This window comes from Salvia hispanica, chromosome 4 (assembly GCF_029641045.1).
Source record: "Salvia hispanica isolate PSC_SH4W2 chromosome 4, Shi_PSC_v1, whole genome shotgun sequence".
Lineage (NCBI taxonomy): Eukaryota > Viridiplantae > Streptophyta > Magnoliopsida > Lamiales > Lamiaceae > Salvia > Salvia hispanica.
The window spans coordinates 26,419,800-26,436,648 of record NC_142695.1 but is presented as its reverse complement, the minus strand read 5'-3'; the positions used below and the strand labels follow the sequence as shown (position 1 = coordinate 26,436,648).

The following is a 16,849-nucleotide window of genomic DNA, read 5'->3' as shown; positions in this document are numbered from 1 at the left end:
AGGAAACTGAAATGGTAGTTAAAGTAGTGTTATTGAATAGTGGGTCGCACATTATTATTAATGTTTTAATGATGGTATAAGTTGTAAATAACTTGATGTATAGGAGTAATAAATTGAAATAATTTTCTATAAATCGAAATACTCATATTTTTATAAGACAGACGGAAATGAAATATGCACATATTTTTATGGGACGGAAGGAGTATAAAGTAGTACTCCATCCGTTCTTGAAAAGTATGAACATTTGATTTAACACGAGTTTTAATGCATAATTGGTAAAGTAAGAGAGAGATAGAAAGAAAAAGTTTTTAAAACATGAGTGAACTACAAAAATGGTCCTTGCACTATGGGTTTATCTCGTTCATAGTCCCTGGACTTTAAAAATATCGCCAGACATCCCTGGACTAAGGGTTTGTCTCGAAAATGGTCTTTCTTCACTGTTTTTCGTCGAAAATACCCTTTTGGAGGTTTTGGGCAGTTTGGTCTTTTTACACTTTTAATATTTTAAATCTGATATTATTTCAGTTATGTACTAAATCTGATATTATTTCAAAATTATCATTCTTTTTCCCTTTTGTCATCCTTCACTTTATTTATTTATTTCAATATTAGATTTAATTTTATAAAATTAAATTTTAAATTTTGATTTTTAAATATCAATAATTTTTTTAAATTAAAACTATTAATTCATGGACACTATAAATATTGAATTAAACTATTAAATTTTGTTATAATATAGTATTCAGTTGAATTGAAGAAGTACAGAAAAATACTCCCTCCGTCCCACTTTAGGAGTCCCGGTTGAGTTCGGCATGGGTTTTAAGATATATAAAGAAAAGTTGGTGAAAAAGGATAATGGAATGTGGGTCCTACTTTTATATATTAGTTGTATAATAAAATGTGAGTGGAAATAAGTGAGTGGAATGTGGAGTCTATTACCAATTATGGAATATTCCAACCAGGACTCCTAAAGTGGGACATCCAAAAGTAGTAAACCAGGACTCCTAAAGTGGGACGGAGGGAGTAATATTAATTATGACGGAAAAATAAGAGCTATTCTATTTAGCCTTCGTTCGGTTGTTATAATTGCTTGCGATTGAATATTATGATGTTGACTAAAAATTTGATCCTACTAAAAATTTTATATATGAGTATTTTTGTTGAAATTTTCTAGTACATTTTGTTTGTTTTCAAATTAATAAACAAAAATTATATTAGTCTTACATTAGATGCATATTTATTTCAGAATAAATCGTGTTATATGATCTATTTATGACTAAAGCTATTAAATATTGATTAAAACAAGGCGTTGTCATATTTTATTAATTAAATATTAGACACTATCAAATATTGATTATGACTATTAATTTTTTTTATTTAATAATTTTATAATTAAAATTTTTTATTGATATTTAAAAATTGAAATTTAAAATTTAATTTGTAAAATTAAATCTAATATTGAAATAAAGAAACAGAGTGAATGATGACAAAAGGAAAGAAGAATGATAATTTTGAAATAATATCAGATTTAGTACTCCCTCCGTTCCATAGTAATGGAGCGTTTCTTTTCGGCACGGATATTAAGAAAAATTGTGTTAGGTGAGTTAAGTAAAAGGAGAATGAAGTGGAAAATGAAAAAGGTAGAGAGATGAAGAGAGAAAAAAGTAAGAGAGAGTAAAGTAGGTGTGGAAAAATGTGTTGACTTTTACTAAAAATGAAAATGACTCTATTACTATGGAATGTACCAAAATGGCTAAATGACTCTATTACTATGGAACGGATGGAGTACATAACTAAAATAATATCAGATTTAAAATATTAAAAGTGTAAAAAGACCAAATTGCCCAAAACCCACCAAAAGGGTATTTTCAACCAAAAACAGTGAAAAAGGACCATTTTCGAGATAAACCTATAGCCTATGGACCATTTTTGTAGTTTTTTTTTAAAAAAAATAAATAAATAAATAAACTCCTAAGAAATGAAGAAATTACAACTGAGGTCAAGATGGCTCGAACTTAGCACCTCATACATTGATGTCTAAGCACCTTTCTGCTGGGACAAAGGCTCTGGACAATAGACCATTTTTATAGTTCACTCTTAAAATATTGTTAGCGGAGAATGAGTCTCACCTTATCAGAGAGAAATGAATTTTTAAAAGGGTTTTTAGCCTATAAATACATGAACTTTGACTTTATTCTTGTTTTTCCCTTAAACTTTAAAATTTGAATATAAAGACATGAAGTTTTGATATTTTTGATTTTTCCCCAATATCCAAAATCAAAATACACGTGGCAAATTAAAACTCATGTGGCAATCAAAATTACACCAACATATTTATATTAATTAAAAAATAGTAAATATTAAGTCCACATCAGCCATCTTTCACCTTCCCTGTTCTTTCTTGTCGAGCTCTTCGTGAAGGCTCTGCCGGCCGCCGTCGGGTTAACGTCGGAGATGTTCGTGTCTCAAGTTCCAACCTGCTGTCTCTCCATCTTCGTAGAAGATTACATCAATGGCGGAAGGTAAAGACGCTCACGCGGTGGAAATTCCGGTGGTGGATGAGGAGCAGCGCCACAGATCAGCTTGTATGGCGGCGATGAGGAGCCATCTGCCGGCTGAGATCTCGCACTGCCCGAGGGCACTTCCTCCTTCTAAGTGCTAAAGCCGTGGCAGAGGGAGGAGGATCTGTTTGGAAGAAGAATGTCGAAAAAGGAATCGCGAATGGACTCGATCAGGCGGGAGATCTTCCACCTTTGCACTCAATTCTTCCTCTTCCACAGCGAATTCTTCACGATCCTCTTCGCATCGTCATCCCCGTTGCAGAACGAGCACTGAGGCAAATGGTGGTTACCGTAGATGCTGTCGGGGTACGCGTCGACAGCGATCGCGTTCATGGCGCACTGCAGTTGTGGAGGTTTTGGAAGGTGGAGGGGCAGATGAAGAAGGAGCTTGCCGAGGAGCGTGCACTCACGCGGTGCGAGCTATAATCTGAGCAAGGTGACGGCTGATGGAGATGCAAACATCTCCGGCGTTGTCCCGACGGCAGCGGTTAGAGTCTTCTTGAAGAGCTCGACAAGAAAGAGTAGCAAGGGTGTGGTCCATAACAGATGGGTGATGTGGAATTCAAATTTATTATTTTATTAGTTAATATAAACATATTAGTATAGTTTGATTGCAACATAAACTTTAATTTGCCACATGTATTTTGATTTTGGATATTGGAAAAAAATAAAAAATATCAAAAGTTCATGCATTTATATTCAAATTTTAAAATTTAGGGGGAAAATAAAAAAAAAAAGTCAATGTTCATGTATTTATTGACTAAAAACTCTTTTTAAAATTTAAAAGTTCATACTTTTCAGTGGAAGACTAAAAAAAAAAGAATTTATAGTACTTTTTAGAGACGGAGAAAGTATTAATAAAGGCTAGCTTTGACGTACGGTAATGGCAAAGCTAGTTGATCACATGGACCCATGCAAGATAATATTCTCACTTTGAAAATATAATCAATCTTTCATTAGAGAAATAACAACTCATATTTATTAAAAAAATATTAGAAGTCTGAAGCAGCTGTCCTTCTTGGAAGAAGATTTATTATTATGGACAAGATCTCAACTTTGAAATATCGATTCGCCCCCGTTGAGCTTCCTTATAGTTGTGGGAATAGCTAATTTGACTTTGAAAATCCATTAGTCTGAATTTAAATAGTATAATCACAGACACGCATCGATTATATAATAAAGTTTTATTGTAATTTGTATTGTAGGACATATCATCGATCAATCGACTCATGTCTACATGACTACACCTTCCTTTCAGTTCATATTTATTTTAAATCTGTAATTATTTCCGCATGAGTATCATAATAATATGGAGTATTACTTAGATGCACTCCACCAAATTCCATATTTTTGCGATTGCTAGAATAGTTTATTCAGATAGTTGAAATTAATATTAATATAATAATAAATGTACACAAATTAAAATATAACTGAATGGACTTGAATAGACTAAAATCACTTAAAAAGAGTGTAACCACCATTTTGCTCTCTTGTTCTCTTAAATTCTCTTCAGCCTATTCATCTCCCATATTTTTAATCATTTATGAAATCGCTAGAAATTGTTGTGACTGTCTGAGTTTATTATGTAAAACCTAGTTTAACGTTTGTTCATAGAATAAGAAAACTACAACACCTAAAATTTATCTTTGGATGTTGTAGTGATTTTTTTATTAAGTATTCTAAAATGAAATCTTACATGCTAGATATACGTATTAATCAGCATGGAAAAACACAAGAATCTGCTGACTGCTGAATTAAGGAATTATACATTCGGACTTCAAACTTATAGCTCATGTGCAATTTTGAACATTGCAAGAAAAGTGTTATCAAAGTAAAGAGACTTTTGTGCATGTTTTACTTGTGTAAATGATGAACCCATGTGTTTAAAGAGTAATTTGCACAATTAAGTTGTTCAATTTGCATGTATCTATTCATGTACCAGATGAAAAGTCATGTATCTTGTTAAAGAATCATACTCCCCCCATCCCACCACAAATGATCAACTTTTAATTTTGAGTTATACCACCATAAGTAATCAATTTCCTTTTTAAACTAAAAACATAACATCAACCATCTCTTACTTTATTCTCCCCCTCTTACTTTATTCTTTATTTATCTCTCTTACTTTTTGCTCTCTCATGTTTTATTCTCTCCACTTTAACTCAATACATATCATTTCCTTAATTCTCGTGTCCAAAATAAAACCAACACTTGTAATGGGAAGGAGGGAGTATATCTAAATGAAGAGCCATGTATTTCAATCAAAATTAATGTGTACCTTGATGAAGAGTAATGTATGTATCTATAAATTCCATTGTAATCTCCAACGTTTTTACTACCTTTTTCAATTCACTATTATTTACATTTCTTAACATGTGTTCGTATCAAATGTAATTCTTATTGTGGGACGGAAATAGTAATTCAATAAAAAAAATTATATTCACTATCTAGTCAAATATCCATATCATATTTCTCTCTAAATATCAAAGTGCCGCAGCACTATTATCGATTCCCATACCAACAAATTATGGTATCAAGAGCCTTATTATTCAACATGGCATCAAGCATTTCCACATTTTCTTATATGCCAAATCAAGTCCCGATATTCGAAGAAGAGCACTTTAACTAGTAGAGCAATTAAATGAAAGACTATATTACCATAAAACTCTGAAAATTACAATAAAAGGAATTTTTTTAATAACTAGAATATTACAATAAATTGGGAAATTAAAAAAATAAAAACTTGAAATTACAATAAAAGAAAACATTTAAAAAAAAGTTCACGTTTATCGAAATCTGGCTAAGGCTACTAAATGGTACTCCGTTTATCGAAATCTTCCTCACTTGTCTGAAAACTTGTCTGAAAATTGATGAGGATTTTGCAAAGAATGGGGGCGGAAAACTTACACAATAGATGCCACAACGGTTACGGAAGATCCATTGATAAGCTGTAAAGTAGGATGTATGATGTTAGATTTTCTATATACTAAAAATCACTTTTTGAGTGATTGGATATTGTAAAAACTCTTATTTTATGCTATCTACTTAAAGACAATGTCTTGATAAATAATTATTTCTTAATAGTGTGGGTTTTTTTTAACTCAATAATCTTGATATCTTGGGTAGTGGTGATTAATATTTGGCAGTGCTAGGATTGCTATTATATTGGAACACGTGTTTGGTGAGTCTGGTTTGATAATGTCCTCAAGAGGAGCTCGAAACAATGTTTTATTATTCAGAACCTAACTAGTTAGAATTTAATTATTCCATGAATAATAAATAGGAGTTTCTTGCTAAGTCTACTATTGAAAATAACAAGATATTAATTAATTAAGTCTATAGGAGACATTAATTAATTAATGGACATTTATATCTTTTGCGCGAGGAATAACTTTCTAAAAGTGAAAACTCATATTACTTGTAATTTTGGATTTTGTGGCCTCATCCAAACCTCCATAGATCTCTGACTAGGCTCAATATGTAACTTAATATAAATAGGAGGATAAAAGAGAGACGGTATATATAATTTCGCCCCCCCCCCCCCTCTCTCTTTTTGTGGATGCGCCGATTTTGCTCTCCGAATTTGCGTGGGAGTTTTGTCTTCTTTATTCAAGTCCTATATATTTTGATAAGATCAGTCCACTCTGATATCGAAATATAGTTCGGGAATTAGTCAGAAGATTAGTGGTCTAGTATTGAAGATCATCACGTGGAGAAGTAGCGAGCCATCTGCGATTCTTTGGAGAATCAAGAAGGTATTAAATTCTCTACGTTAAAAAGCATGCTTTAAGTTTCATTTAATTAAAAACATGTTTGTTTTGAGCATGATACACGTGATAATTATGCAAATAGAATTTTTCTAAATAATATGCTAAATAGATCTAATTCTCTGATTTATTTGTTCTTCCACCGCCAACCCTATTATACGACGCCACAACTGATCGTGAAAGGTCGTTTGATAACTCTCATAAATAAGCCTCGATAGGTTGATAGTTTTAAGATAGAACTTAGAGAAATAAAACTCATAAAATATTATTTTTTAAAGGTGTATCTTTTTAGTTTAGTAATAAAACGCAAAGAAAGTCTTAAACATTAAAATAAATAAAACCCAAACCAATTAATATTGATCAACAATTATCTATCTGTTAATTAACTAGGAAAGCAGTTAAATACCAAATAGTTTCCATGTCATATAAGTATCAAGGTCAAAATTAATACTCAAACTAAATAACATTGATCAATAACTTTCTATCTATTTATTCCAATTAACTAAAAGAAAGCGATTAAATACAAAAAAAATATTTAGTAGTCATGTATGTATAAGGTCAAAATTGGACACATTTTAAAGTATGGAGGTGTAATTACTTGCATTACTTTAGAAAACAAAAGAAATTTACAATGGAGACAGCTCTACATTTCATTTTTTCCAGAATACATATTAATATTTATTTAAATAATATTACATTAACATAAAATACTTAGCGAAGCACCTCATTATCTTTAAACAATTACCAAGTACTCCAATAAAACCAATTATCACTTTGTTCAATCTCACTTCATTTCATTCTTGTTTTCCATGCATCAAGAGTGTTGCTGATTGCCATCGGCCGAAATCTGGGCCGATGCTTGTGAAAGCATCACCGCTGTCGCCGGAGTCATAGTCTGGTATTGAGGCAGCGGCGGCATAGCTGACACAGCCGCCATTTGTTGAGCATAATAGGGCTGATCTTGCATATGATGAGAGGAGTACTGATCATACCCATAATTCCCAGCAGTAGCTCCCACTTGAATAAAAAAAAATCGTTAAGGAAATGTTTTAATACAATTAAGAAGCTAATTTGTGTTTCTAAATATACCTCCAATCCTTCAAAAAATGTCGTTACTGTTGATGTCCCAATAAAATTAGAGGTACAAAACAAAAATTAAGTTAATTTTCCTTAATTGAGTGACGTCTTTGCATCCTGAATTGTTGTTATCTTTTAAAACTTTACAACGCAAGTGATTGCGTCACAAAAATTTTTGTGGTACCTGCAGCTGGATTGGCAATAGGCGGAGGCGATTGCATTTGCGGGACGCCGACGTAATGGTGCTGGAACTGATGAGCAGGGACTTGAACTATCTGATGGTGCATCTCCGGCTTCGGCGGGTAGACCGGGGGCTGTGGCGGCGTCGGGGACATGAGGTACATGGGGTACTGCTGCGGATCGGCGGCGGCGTGCTGGGATTGGTGGTGGAGGTAGACTGGGTAATAAGGAAGAGGAGGCGGCTGCTGCATTGGTGTGTGGTGGTGGATGTAGTGTGTGTTTGGGATGTGTTGTTCTGGGCTCCACTCGCCTGCTTGAGGTGGATCTTGGATCATCTTTGGATCGATTGCGCTGTTGTTGTTGGTTGCTCTAAGTTGTTGGTGAGATGCGTCAGAGTACATTGCGTTTTTCGACAGGGATCCGACGGATGATGCAATGCTGCAATCGCTGTGACAAACAAAGGTTTACATTAGGCTACATAGCAAACAACAAAAGTCTGATTTGTTATTTTTGTCGGTTACTATTATAAACGGTAAGTACGCCCTCTTCCTACAAAAGATACTCTTTTTCTTCTTTGGGCAGTATGGTATTTTTGCAAATTTATTTTATATGTTAAATGGAAAGAGTAGAGTAAGAGAAAATGAATACAGTAGATATAATTGTGTTTTTATTTTTAGTAATGTGTCATCTTGGTTAGATAAATCAAAAAAGGAAAGTGAATATCTTCAGATGAACAAAGGTGTATGTCTCAAATTTATTAACTCATTCCGTCTTATTATATTATAAAACCAACATATAAAAGTGAGATTTTTATAATATTTTATTTATATATCGGTTCTTCGTGGTCCCAAATAGAAATCTCATTTTTAACCGACATGAATTTCAATAAATAATTTAACTTTGTAAATGAATATGATGGAAAAAAGTAGTGAAATGTGGATCTTATAAAAAATGTGATTAGAGTGAATTGTAGAACGTATAGTTCATTTGCTAAAAATAATAATATGAGATCGGACGAAAATAATAAAATGAGACTTCTATTAAAAATCAGAGCGAATGCTTCATTTACATTACTTAAAATTCGTATCCAATAAAGTTAGTTGAATTTATATTTTGCTCTGGTGAATTAGAAGCTTCTAAGGTCCCTGAATTATAGTCAAATATGGTTGATCCATGACTGAAGCACTTTGTTGCTGTGGATGTGGACATGTGGTCTGATCATATTACACTGACAGGTACCTTAAAATAATGCATGACTTTTTCACCTTGATCTATGTAATTGAGAATAATAAGATAATACAAATTCTAATAATTAAATTACGTCAATAAAATTCCCTTTTCCATTAAATGATATTATTTGACTTGGCAAGAGTCATTAAGAAGCAGTGAATAATGAGTGAAAAAAGTTAGTGAAATGTGAGTCTATTTTTATATATTAATTTTATTGCGAGTTGAATTAATTAGTGAAAAGTGTTATCCCCTCCGTTCTGCTTAAGAAGACACGTTTTTCTTTTTGGTTTGTCCAAACTAAGATGACACATTTTCTTTTCTAGAAACTTTCTCTCTCCAATTAATATACTCAACCACTTTTTCTCACTCCTATTACCATATCCATTTTTCTTTCTCTCCCTACTTTTATACTTTCACCCACTATTTATCTTTCCAATTAAACACTTTAACCAATAACTTCTAAAATTCCGTGCCGTCTAAAAGTTATGTCATCTTAGTCGGGACGGAGGGAGTATCTATTACCAAAATTAGGAAAATAAGGGTGTCAATTAATTGAGGATGAAAGAGAAACGAAATTGGTGTTAATTAGCGAGAGACAAAGGAGTAATTGGGCAGAGATCTGAAGAGGTTGGTCAGAAATATTATCCCCCATTAATGTTAGATTTAAATTGGGATGAAGTTTGGTTACCTAGCAACAGATTCGGGCGAGGGCAAGCTGTAGGCAGTAGCATGCTTGGACGAATCTGGTGACGGCAGATTGTGAACATCAACCAGCTTCCTTTGCACCGCTTGCAACGGCAATGGCGGCTTCCTCACCTTCGTCGGCGCATGATCCGACTTCTCCGATCTCTCATCCAAATTCGGTGCAGCAATGCTCAATTGCTCTTCCAACCCCACCGTAAGATACTCCTCAGGCGCCCTAACCTTTATCCGCGGCAGATTCGCCATCGACGGGGATGACATGCTCGACCCTGGCGATGACGAGCTTGTCTCCACCACCGGTGGCGACTCCATCGTCTTCTCCACCAGCGACGGCTTCCCGGCACGGTTGTCGCACTACAACAAAAAAATTCAGATAGTGACACTTTTTAATGATATTAACGACGCTAATTTAGGTGTCTAATTATACCACCAATGCTTAATAAATCGTCGTTATTGTTAGTGTTTCAATTATTAAAAACATCCATAAAAATTTTCAAACGCTAGTGACTATGTTTCAATTTTTGCGTTCATAAAAGACAATCCCCCCGGCTTCTCATTAAAAATGAAATATTTGCTTTTCGACATGGGATTTTGCGTAGTGTAGTTTGTGAGTTAATAAGAAGAGAATAAAGTAAGAGCGGTGAAAAAGTAGATATGATGTTGTTTCTGTATTAGAAGATGTTTCATTTTTAATGGGACAACTATAACGTTTTATTTTTCAGTGTCGACCTCGATAAGCGTGTCGATGGCGGCGGAGTCGGACAAGCCCCGGGGGAGGAGAAGGCCGGAGCCATTGAGGGCGTCGACGAACCAAGTCTCCGACTTGGCGTCGTCGAGAAGCGAGCCCATGGAGGCGACGGTCTCGGGCTTGGAAGGGAAGAGGAAGAGGCGGATGCGAGAGGGCGGTTTCAGCGAAGTGCGGTCATATTCCTCGATCATGTTGTCGAGGTCCTCGTCGGATGAGAGGGAGATGAGGGAGTCGAGGTCCTCGGAGGGGAGCTGGTACTTGAGGGAGAAGGGGCGGCCGTTGAGGAGGGTGTGGGAGAGGCGGAATCGGAGGTCGGAGAGGGAGCAATGGCGGTCGAGGACCACAATGCGGGTGTCGCCACCCACGTAGCAGAGGGATTTGTCGTGGGGGCGGGGGATGATGTGGCCGCCGTAGCTGCACATGAGGCGGAGCTTCGGGGTGTCGTCCCACGCCGAGGGAGGGGCGTCGGGGCGGGAGCGGGGGGAGGAGTTGGCGGAGGAAGGGGCGGGTGGTGGATCCATTGTGCCAAAATGGGTCGATCCTTAATTTGTGGTGATCATAATGATATTTGTATTTACGATGGGAAGGCAGGTGGGTTAAGATGCGAATGCAAGTGGTGAGAGAAGCTTTACTTGCAACATGGGAGTGCTATTTCCAATTTTTTTACTATTTGTTGACTTCGTGGATATTTGTGCTTTAATCAATAACCAATGCTAGATCGGAAGTGGAGTATTATTTTCTTTAAACTATGCAAAGTGGAATGACTCAAGATATTGCACTTTTTGTTATTTAAACGATGCAAAGTGGAATGACTCAAGATATTGCACTTTTTGTTAATTTTATATTGCTATTTATAATCAGATATTGCACTTTTTGTTAATTTTATATTGCTATTTATAATCTCATTTTGACTTGATATGAGTTTAAAAAATTATTTAATTTATAAAAAAAATTTGATATGAGTTTAAAAAATTATTTAATTTATAAAAAAAATTAGAGAAACGAGTAAGTCGAATATGGACCCCGGTTTATATATTATATTTATAATAGAATCAATGTGAGTGTAATAGAATGGTAGGATCCATTTACTTAAAATGAGAAAAGGTAAATATGACTTTAAATCGCAGACAACCTAAAATAGAAGAATGAGTCATTATTTCACGGACATAGTGAGTATATAATTTCGTATTCTATGATGCTATTTTGATTGTGAAGGATTCACTCCGTCTTATAGATATAGATTATAAGTTTTTCTCCTCTTATCTCATAAAAATAGTTAATATCTAAAAATTTTATGGGCCCTAATATCCACTAACACTATTTAACTATATTTTCTTCATTTCCTATTTTATCATTTATAATCACACCATTCACTGATACTATTACAATTGTCTTTTGTATTAATCTCATACGAATTATGCATTAATAAAATATATGCCACCTCAAATGGTTAGTTTCAATGGAACTGAAAGGGTAATACTCCCTACGTCCCCCATTCCGTGCCCACTTTTGACTCGTTACAAGTTTTAAAATATGTAAAAGAAAGTGGGATGAAATGATGAATAAGTTAGTGGAATAGGAGACTCATCTATACACTCCCTCCATCCCATAATAGGAATCCTATTTGGTTTGCGCATGGTTTTAAGAAATGTAAAGAAAAGTTGGTTGAATAAGTTAGTGGAATGTGGATCTTACTTATATATTATAGTTTTGTAATAAAATTTGAGTGAAATAAATTGGTGGAATGTGGGGTCTAGTTACCATTTATGGTAAAACAGAAGTATGAATCTTATTTGGGGCGAATGAAAATGACAAAATAAGACTCTTATTTTGGGACAGAGGGAGTATTTGTTTTGTAATGAAATGTAAGTAGAATATGAGATCTACTTACTATTTACGGACAAAAATGGAAATAAGTGACAAAGGAAGAAAAGAAGTAATATAGTTCTTCCAAAGGAAATAATTAAAAATATGCAAAAAAATAATAATAAGCCACATTCTTCCTAATAAGTCGTGTAGTCCTTAAACTCAACAGGTCGCGACGATTTCCTCTTGGTTCAGCCCAAAGCTCCAGCTGCCGGCCTGTCACCCTTTGCTAATGTCTTCTTCGGCACGATTGTTCTCCAAGTCCGTTTGATCATGTGTAGTTGACGATGATCTCTCAGAACCCCTATCAACTCCACCCTCCAAAGCAACCACCTTGTCCCCTAGGAAGATGTCGGTGATCTCTGGCAAGACCTACTAAGACCCCCAAGTTGGTGTCGAGGGTTGCACACCTGACCAATGCATCAACCATTGCTTCTTGAAAATTATATGGAAAGAAATTTAATATTTTTTTACTGATAATACGAATGAAGAACTTTCGAGAAGTAGTATCGGAACCCCATCACTTAACTTGAGGCGGAGTGTTGGAAAGAAATCAAATAGTATCTCTCCAATTGAGGAAGAAAATAAATGAATTGATCCTTATCATGTACTCTCTCTATCCCTAAAAAATATACAACATTTGTCATTTTAGGATATCCCTTAAAAATAGGACAACTCTATTTAAGGAAAATCTTAATTAAATTATTTCAATTATCATTATAATAATAAATAAAATAATATATTAATATTATTATTTTTTAATTAATAATTTATTAAGAAAATCTTTGTATAATATGAAAATTATTATTATTATTATTATAAAATAAATTATGAAATTTAATTTTGTTAGGAATCATATTCCAAGAATTTATTTTCGCAGAGATCATTTTCCTTGCCAACTTTACTTTCCTAACAATTAAACATAACCTTATAGTTTTCTACATGCCAACAAAGAAATACCGAAGTGATTACTCCCTCCGTCCCACATGAATATTCACTCTTTTCTTTTTAGTCTGTCTCACAAGAATATGCGCTTTCTAATTTGTGCTGACTGAGTATCACTGTTGATTTGTGCAAAGCTATGGAGCAGTTACAAATCCACTGATTGATCTTATCAAGAGACCGACATTCTCGTGGACTGAAGAGGCTCAAGTTGCTTTTGATAGGTTGAAGAGTGCTCCGATATCAGCTTTTGTATTTGCTCTGCCCGATTTTACTAAGGACTTCACTGTAGAAACTGATGCGTCGGGGGTTGGCATTGGAGGTGCTTGCAAGCAGTTAAAAAATGGCACCACTACCTTCAATGTCGGAAGTTCATAATTTTGATGGATCATCAAAACTTGAAATACTTATTGGAGCAAAAATTAACAACGCTAACTCAACAGGCGTGGATGGAGAAATTAATGCACTTTGTGTAACGCCCCACTTTTTGAACCCTAATTTTGAACCCTAAAGTGCTCGCATTTATTTCTTTTAATGCCGTGAAGCCCGTTAATTAAATGACAAGTGGAATTGTTATGTATTTTCATTGAGACCTAATTTGATTCGGAGTTGTGAGTACGGATTTACTGAGTCGACTTCGTTGAATATGTGACGTGGCTATTTTTGAATAATACATGTGCGGTGAATTTAATGATTTTCGGATAATTGATAATTTGTTATGAGAGCTCGAGAATGGTGATAGTAAAATCACAATGTGAATTTAATTAAATCCTTTTCTTGAGGATTATTTATTGGACTCAATTCCATGTTGGATCCGATAAATTAAATAAATAAGTCCGATCTTAATTACGGGCTACACAATTTAAAAAAAAAAAAAATACCGGTGCTTGAAGCCCAAATTAATTTTAATCAAAACCCTACTCCTTTCCTTGGTCACCAAGACTTTCCTTGGTTACTTCTAATAACAGAATATGTAAATAAGAGATATGGCACAGATCTCCCCTCCTTCACGCGCCGCCTCCTTATTCTGCAAATCTCGTTCCAAAATTTCTTCCGTCATTGCAGAAGGAAGTATTCATTATTTTATTTAGCAAATAAACTTCCAAATCTCCTTCCTCCCACACCACGTTTCTCCTTGGCAATCTGCAAGGAAATCTTTCCAAAATTTAAACCGCATTCAATTGAAATCAATCATCCAATTATTCTCAATATAAACCCACGGTTATATAAACCCCATACCCTAATCTCTCATTCTCACACAAATACGCAGCCACTCTTTTCTCACCTTTGAATCACCAGAACGGCGGAGGGAGCAGTAGGGAGGAGTTCATCTTCTTTCCTGACCAAATCTCAATTTCACCATGGTATATATCCTTCCATGTTCCTCCCCTGTTTTTCTTCATAAGGTAAATTCACGTTTTCAATCGGAACCATTTTTCTGACAGAAATTAGGAACCAAATCCAGAAAGGGGGAGAACTAGAAGCTTCAATCTTTTGCCTAATCCGATTCATTCAGTGAAGGTATAAACCTCTCCGTTTCTCTAAATTTTCCAAACATCAAGCCTATCTCTTTGTTGCATCAATCGGAACTCAAAATTGAATTAAACTGAAGCATACTAACTAAAGCATCAACTTTGATTCACAAAATAAAATTTAGAACTTACCTGTGGTTTCTTCGGGGCGAAACGGGGGCGAGATCGACGCCGTTGGAGCGGCGACGCAGCGGCTGCTGCGGCGCCGAGCGACGGCGGTGGATGTGGCGGCAAACAGGAGAAACCGGCGGATTCTGTTTCGGGGGATCGGATTGGATTTAATCTGCCTTTCTTTTCCATTTTCTGTTTTGAAGAAATACAGTAGAGAGGGGAGGGAAGCCGATGGTTTCTAGAGAAGGATTTTTCATTCTGTTTTGTTTATTTTTGAATAGGGAGTATTTAGTGATAAAGTAGTGAATTTATTATTTAAAATGGGGTTTCATACGTGTTTTAAAATGGGAGTGCCTAATTTCCTCTTAATTCTTTGACTTATAAAGTGGAATAGGAAATGGGAGTGTAGTTTAATTGTTTATTTCTTTTTATTTTGAATCCTTGTTTTAAAGTGGAAAGGGAAGGGGTGGTTTTAATCGTTGGACTGTTTTAATAAAATTGTTGGGGCGTGAGCGGACGGAATTTAATCGAAAAGACCGAGTTCTAATTGGAAAAGAATTCATTTTCTTATCAAGAAAATAATTGAAGCCTTAGGAAGCATGCATCTTATCTAGTGCTTGATTCCTTATGTTGATATAGGTGTTATTTAATATCTAAAGGTGATGTCTTGGCTGCTAAACGTGATACCAAGGGGAAGAATATAGTTGGGAATTAAGCGCTTCGAGGTGGGCTTTCTTTAAATAAGGACGTTGTCCTAAATGCTTTTATCAATGGGATGAAATTTGTGTTTATCATGCCTTGTTAAATTTTAACGTGCCTATCTGAGATGGCTGTTGCCATTTATTGTTTAAATCGAATTCGGGTCCTTGTAGGGCCGCAAACCCTACTTGGATTAGTGTACACCTATGGTAGACCGTGTGTCAGCGTACGGGTTGGCCGGTCTAGTGGCTTGGTTTGTGGCCACATTCCAAGCCATGTATGAGCAGATATGGTAAACGTCTATGGGAAAATGACTGATCAGTCGACTTTTGACAATGGATATGATTTTTAGTGCCTCGGGCCTTTTCAAAATTTAAAACCCCGATGGTTACTAATTGGCATGATAAATATTATTTTTGTAACTTGTTTTCGGCATAGTCCACTGAGTATTTTTATAGTACTCAGCCCTGCATGTGTTTTCCTTATGTGCAGGTTGAGCGGCGACGGGCACTTGCTAGTGTTGAGCACAATTAAAATTTGAGTCTTATTGCTTATCGTTAAACTTTGGGTGGTGTTGTGTCTTCATACACACGCCGCTCCTCTTCAACGCTTCCGCTGGGAATTTACTTTTACTCATTACTCGTTTAACTTTGAACTCGTTTATCTTTGAGAATTTAATATTTTTGGATAATGTCAAACTCTTGTCGTTTCTTTTTGAATAATCACTTTTGGTCAAACTTTTAATGAAAACCGTAGTCTTATTCTTTGTCTGTTTTAAACTTCTTTAAGTCGCGACCACTCGTATTTATTGACCCTAAGGGGTGGTCGTGACACTTTGACTATGTGAGTCGGTATAAAAAAGGAGTGGAGAACTCGACGGCTAATGCGCTCTCAAGGGTGCCAGAAATTACGCTTCATTCTCTTATTTCTTGTGTGATTCCAGTCAAGCCCATCAGTAGAATCAAGGAGTCATTGTGGGAGGACCCTTATGTTCAGATGATAATTGAGAAAAAGAACATTCAGCTAATTCTCATCCTAAGTTTACTTGGCAGCATGGGGAGTTGAGGAGGTACGACAAGTTGGTGGTGGGGAATAATTTGGAGTTAGAAAGCTCAAATTATGTTTCTCTTCCATAATTCGGCTCTAGCGGGTTATTCAGGTGCATTAGCTACCTACAAACGGCTATCTTCTTTGTTGTATTGGCTGAAGATGCTACGTGAAGTCCGAGAGTTTTTACGTATGTGTATCACTTATCAAAGGTATAAGGCTGGTAACTCACCCCCTGCAGGACTTATCCAACCCCTGCCATTGCCGACAGGTCTCTTCACTGATCTTACCATGGACTTCATCGAAGCCCTACCTACGTCGCATGGCAAAGATACAATTTTTGTTGTGGTCGACCGTTTAAGCATGTTTATGTTAGAGTTTTGTATA

At 35.4% G+C, this 16,849-nt stretch overlaps 1 protein-coding gene, 2 long non-coding RNA genes and 1 pseudogene across 3 annotated transcripts; 2 read left to right on the top strand and 2 right to left on the bottom strand.

Moving 5' to 3' along the window:
• Nucleotides 1-2,404: 2,404 nt before the first annotated feature.
• On the top strand, nt 2,405-3,214 carry LOC148927569 (uncharacterized; annotated as a pseudogene).
• A 3,695-nt stretch (nt 3,215-6,909) lies between these two features.
• On the bottom strand, nt 6,910-10,801 carry LOC125193485 (Octicosapeptide/Phox/Bem1p family protein). Its single transcript, XM_048091279.2, has 4 exons — nt 10,247-10,801; nt 9,504-9,871; nt 7,590-8,032; nt 6,910-7,345 (listed from the first exon to the last, which is right to left on the bottom strand). Exons 1-4 carry the CDS (start codon nt 10,784-10,786, stop codon nt 7,143-7,145), a joined length of 1,554 nt encoding a protein of 517 aa, XP_047947236.2. The 5' UTR covers nt 10,787-10,801; the 3' UTR covers nt 6,910-7,142.
• Nucleotides 10,802-14,078: 3,277 nt separating this feature from the next.
• LOC148927568 (uncharacterized) lies at nt 14,079-15,053 on the bottom strand. The gene is made up of 3 exons (XR_016128698.1): nt 14,738-15,053; nt 14,359-14,470; nt 14,079-14,216 (listed from the first exon to the last, which is right to left on the bottom strand). It is a non-coding gene; the product is annotated as an uncharacterized LOC148927568 (long non-coding RNA).
• Nucleotides 14,212-16,849, top strand: LOC148927567 (uncharacterized). The gene is made up of 4 exons (XR_016128699.1): nt 14,212-14,437; nt 14,519-14,594; nt 15,376-15,441; nt 15,908-16,849. It is a non-coding gene; the product is annotated as an uncharacterized LOC148927567 (long non-coding RNA).

What these genes read in the sequence shown, in the direction of transcription:
- LOC125193485 (XM_048091279.2), bottom strand. Translation starts at nt 10,786, where the DNA reads ATGGATCCACCACCCGCCCCTTCCTCCGCCAACTCCTCCCCCCGCTCC. An exon ending in TCGCCCGAATCTGTTGCTAG is followed by an intron (nt 8,033 to 9,503) that starts GTAACCAAACTT and finishes TGTTTGTCACAG; the next exon opens with CGATTGCAGCATTGCATCAT. An exon ending in TATTGCCAATCCAGCTGCAG is followed by an intron (nt 7,346 to 7,589) that starts GTACCACAAAAA and finishes TTTTTATTCAAG; the next exon opens with TGGGAGCTACTGCTGGGAAT.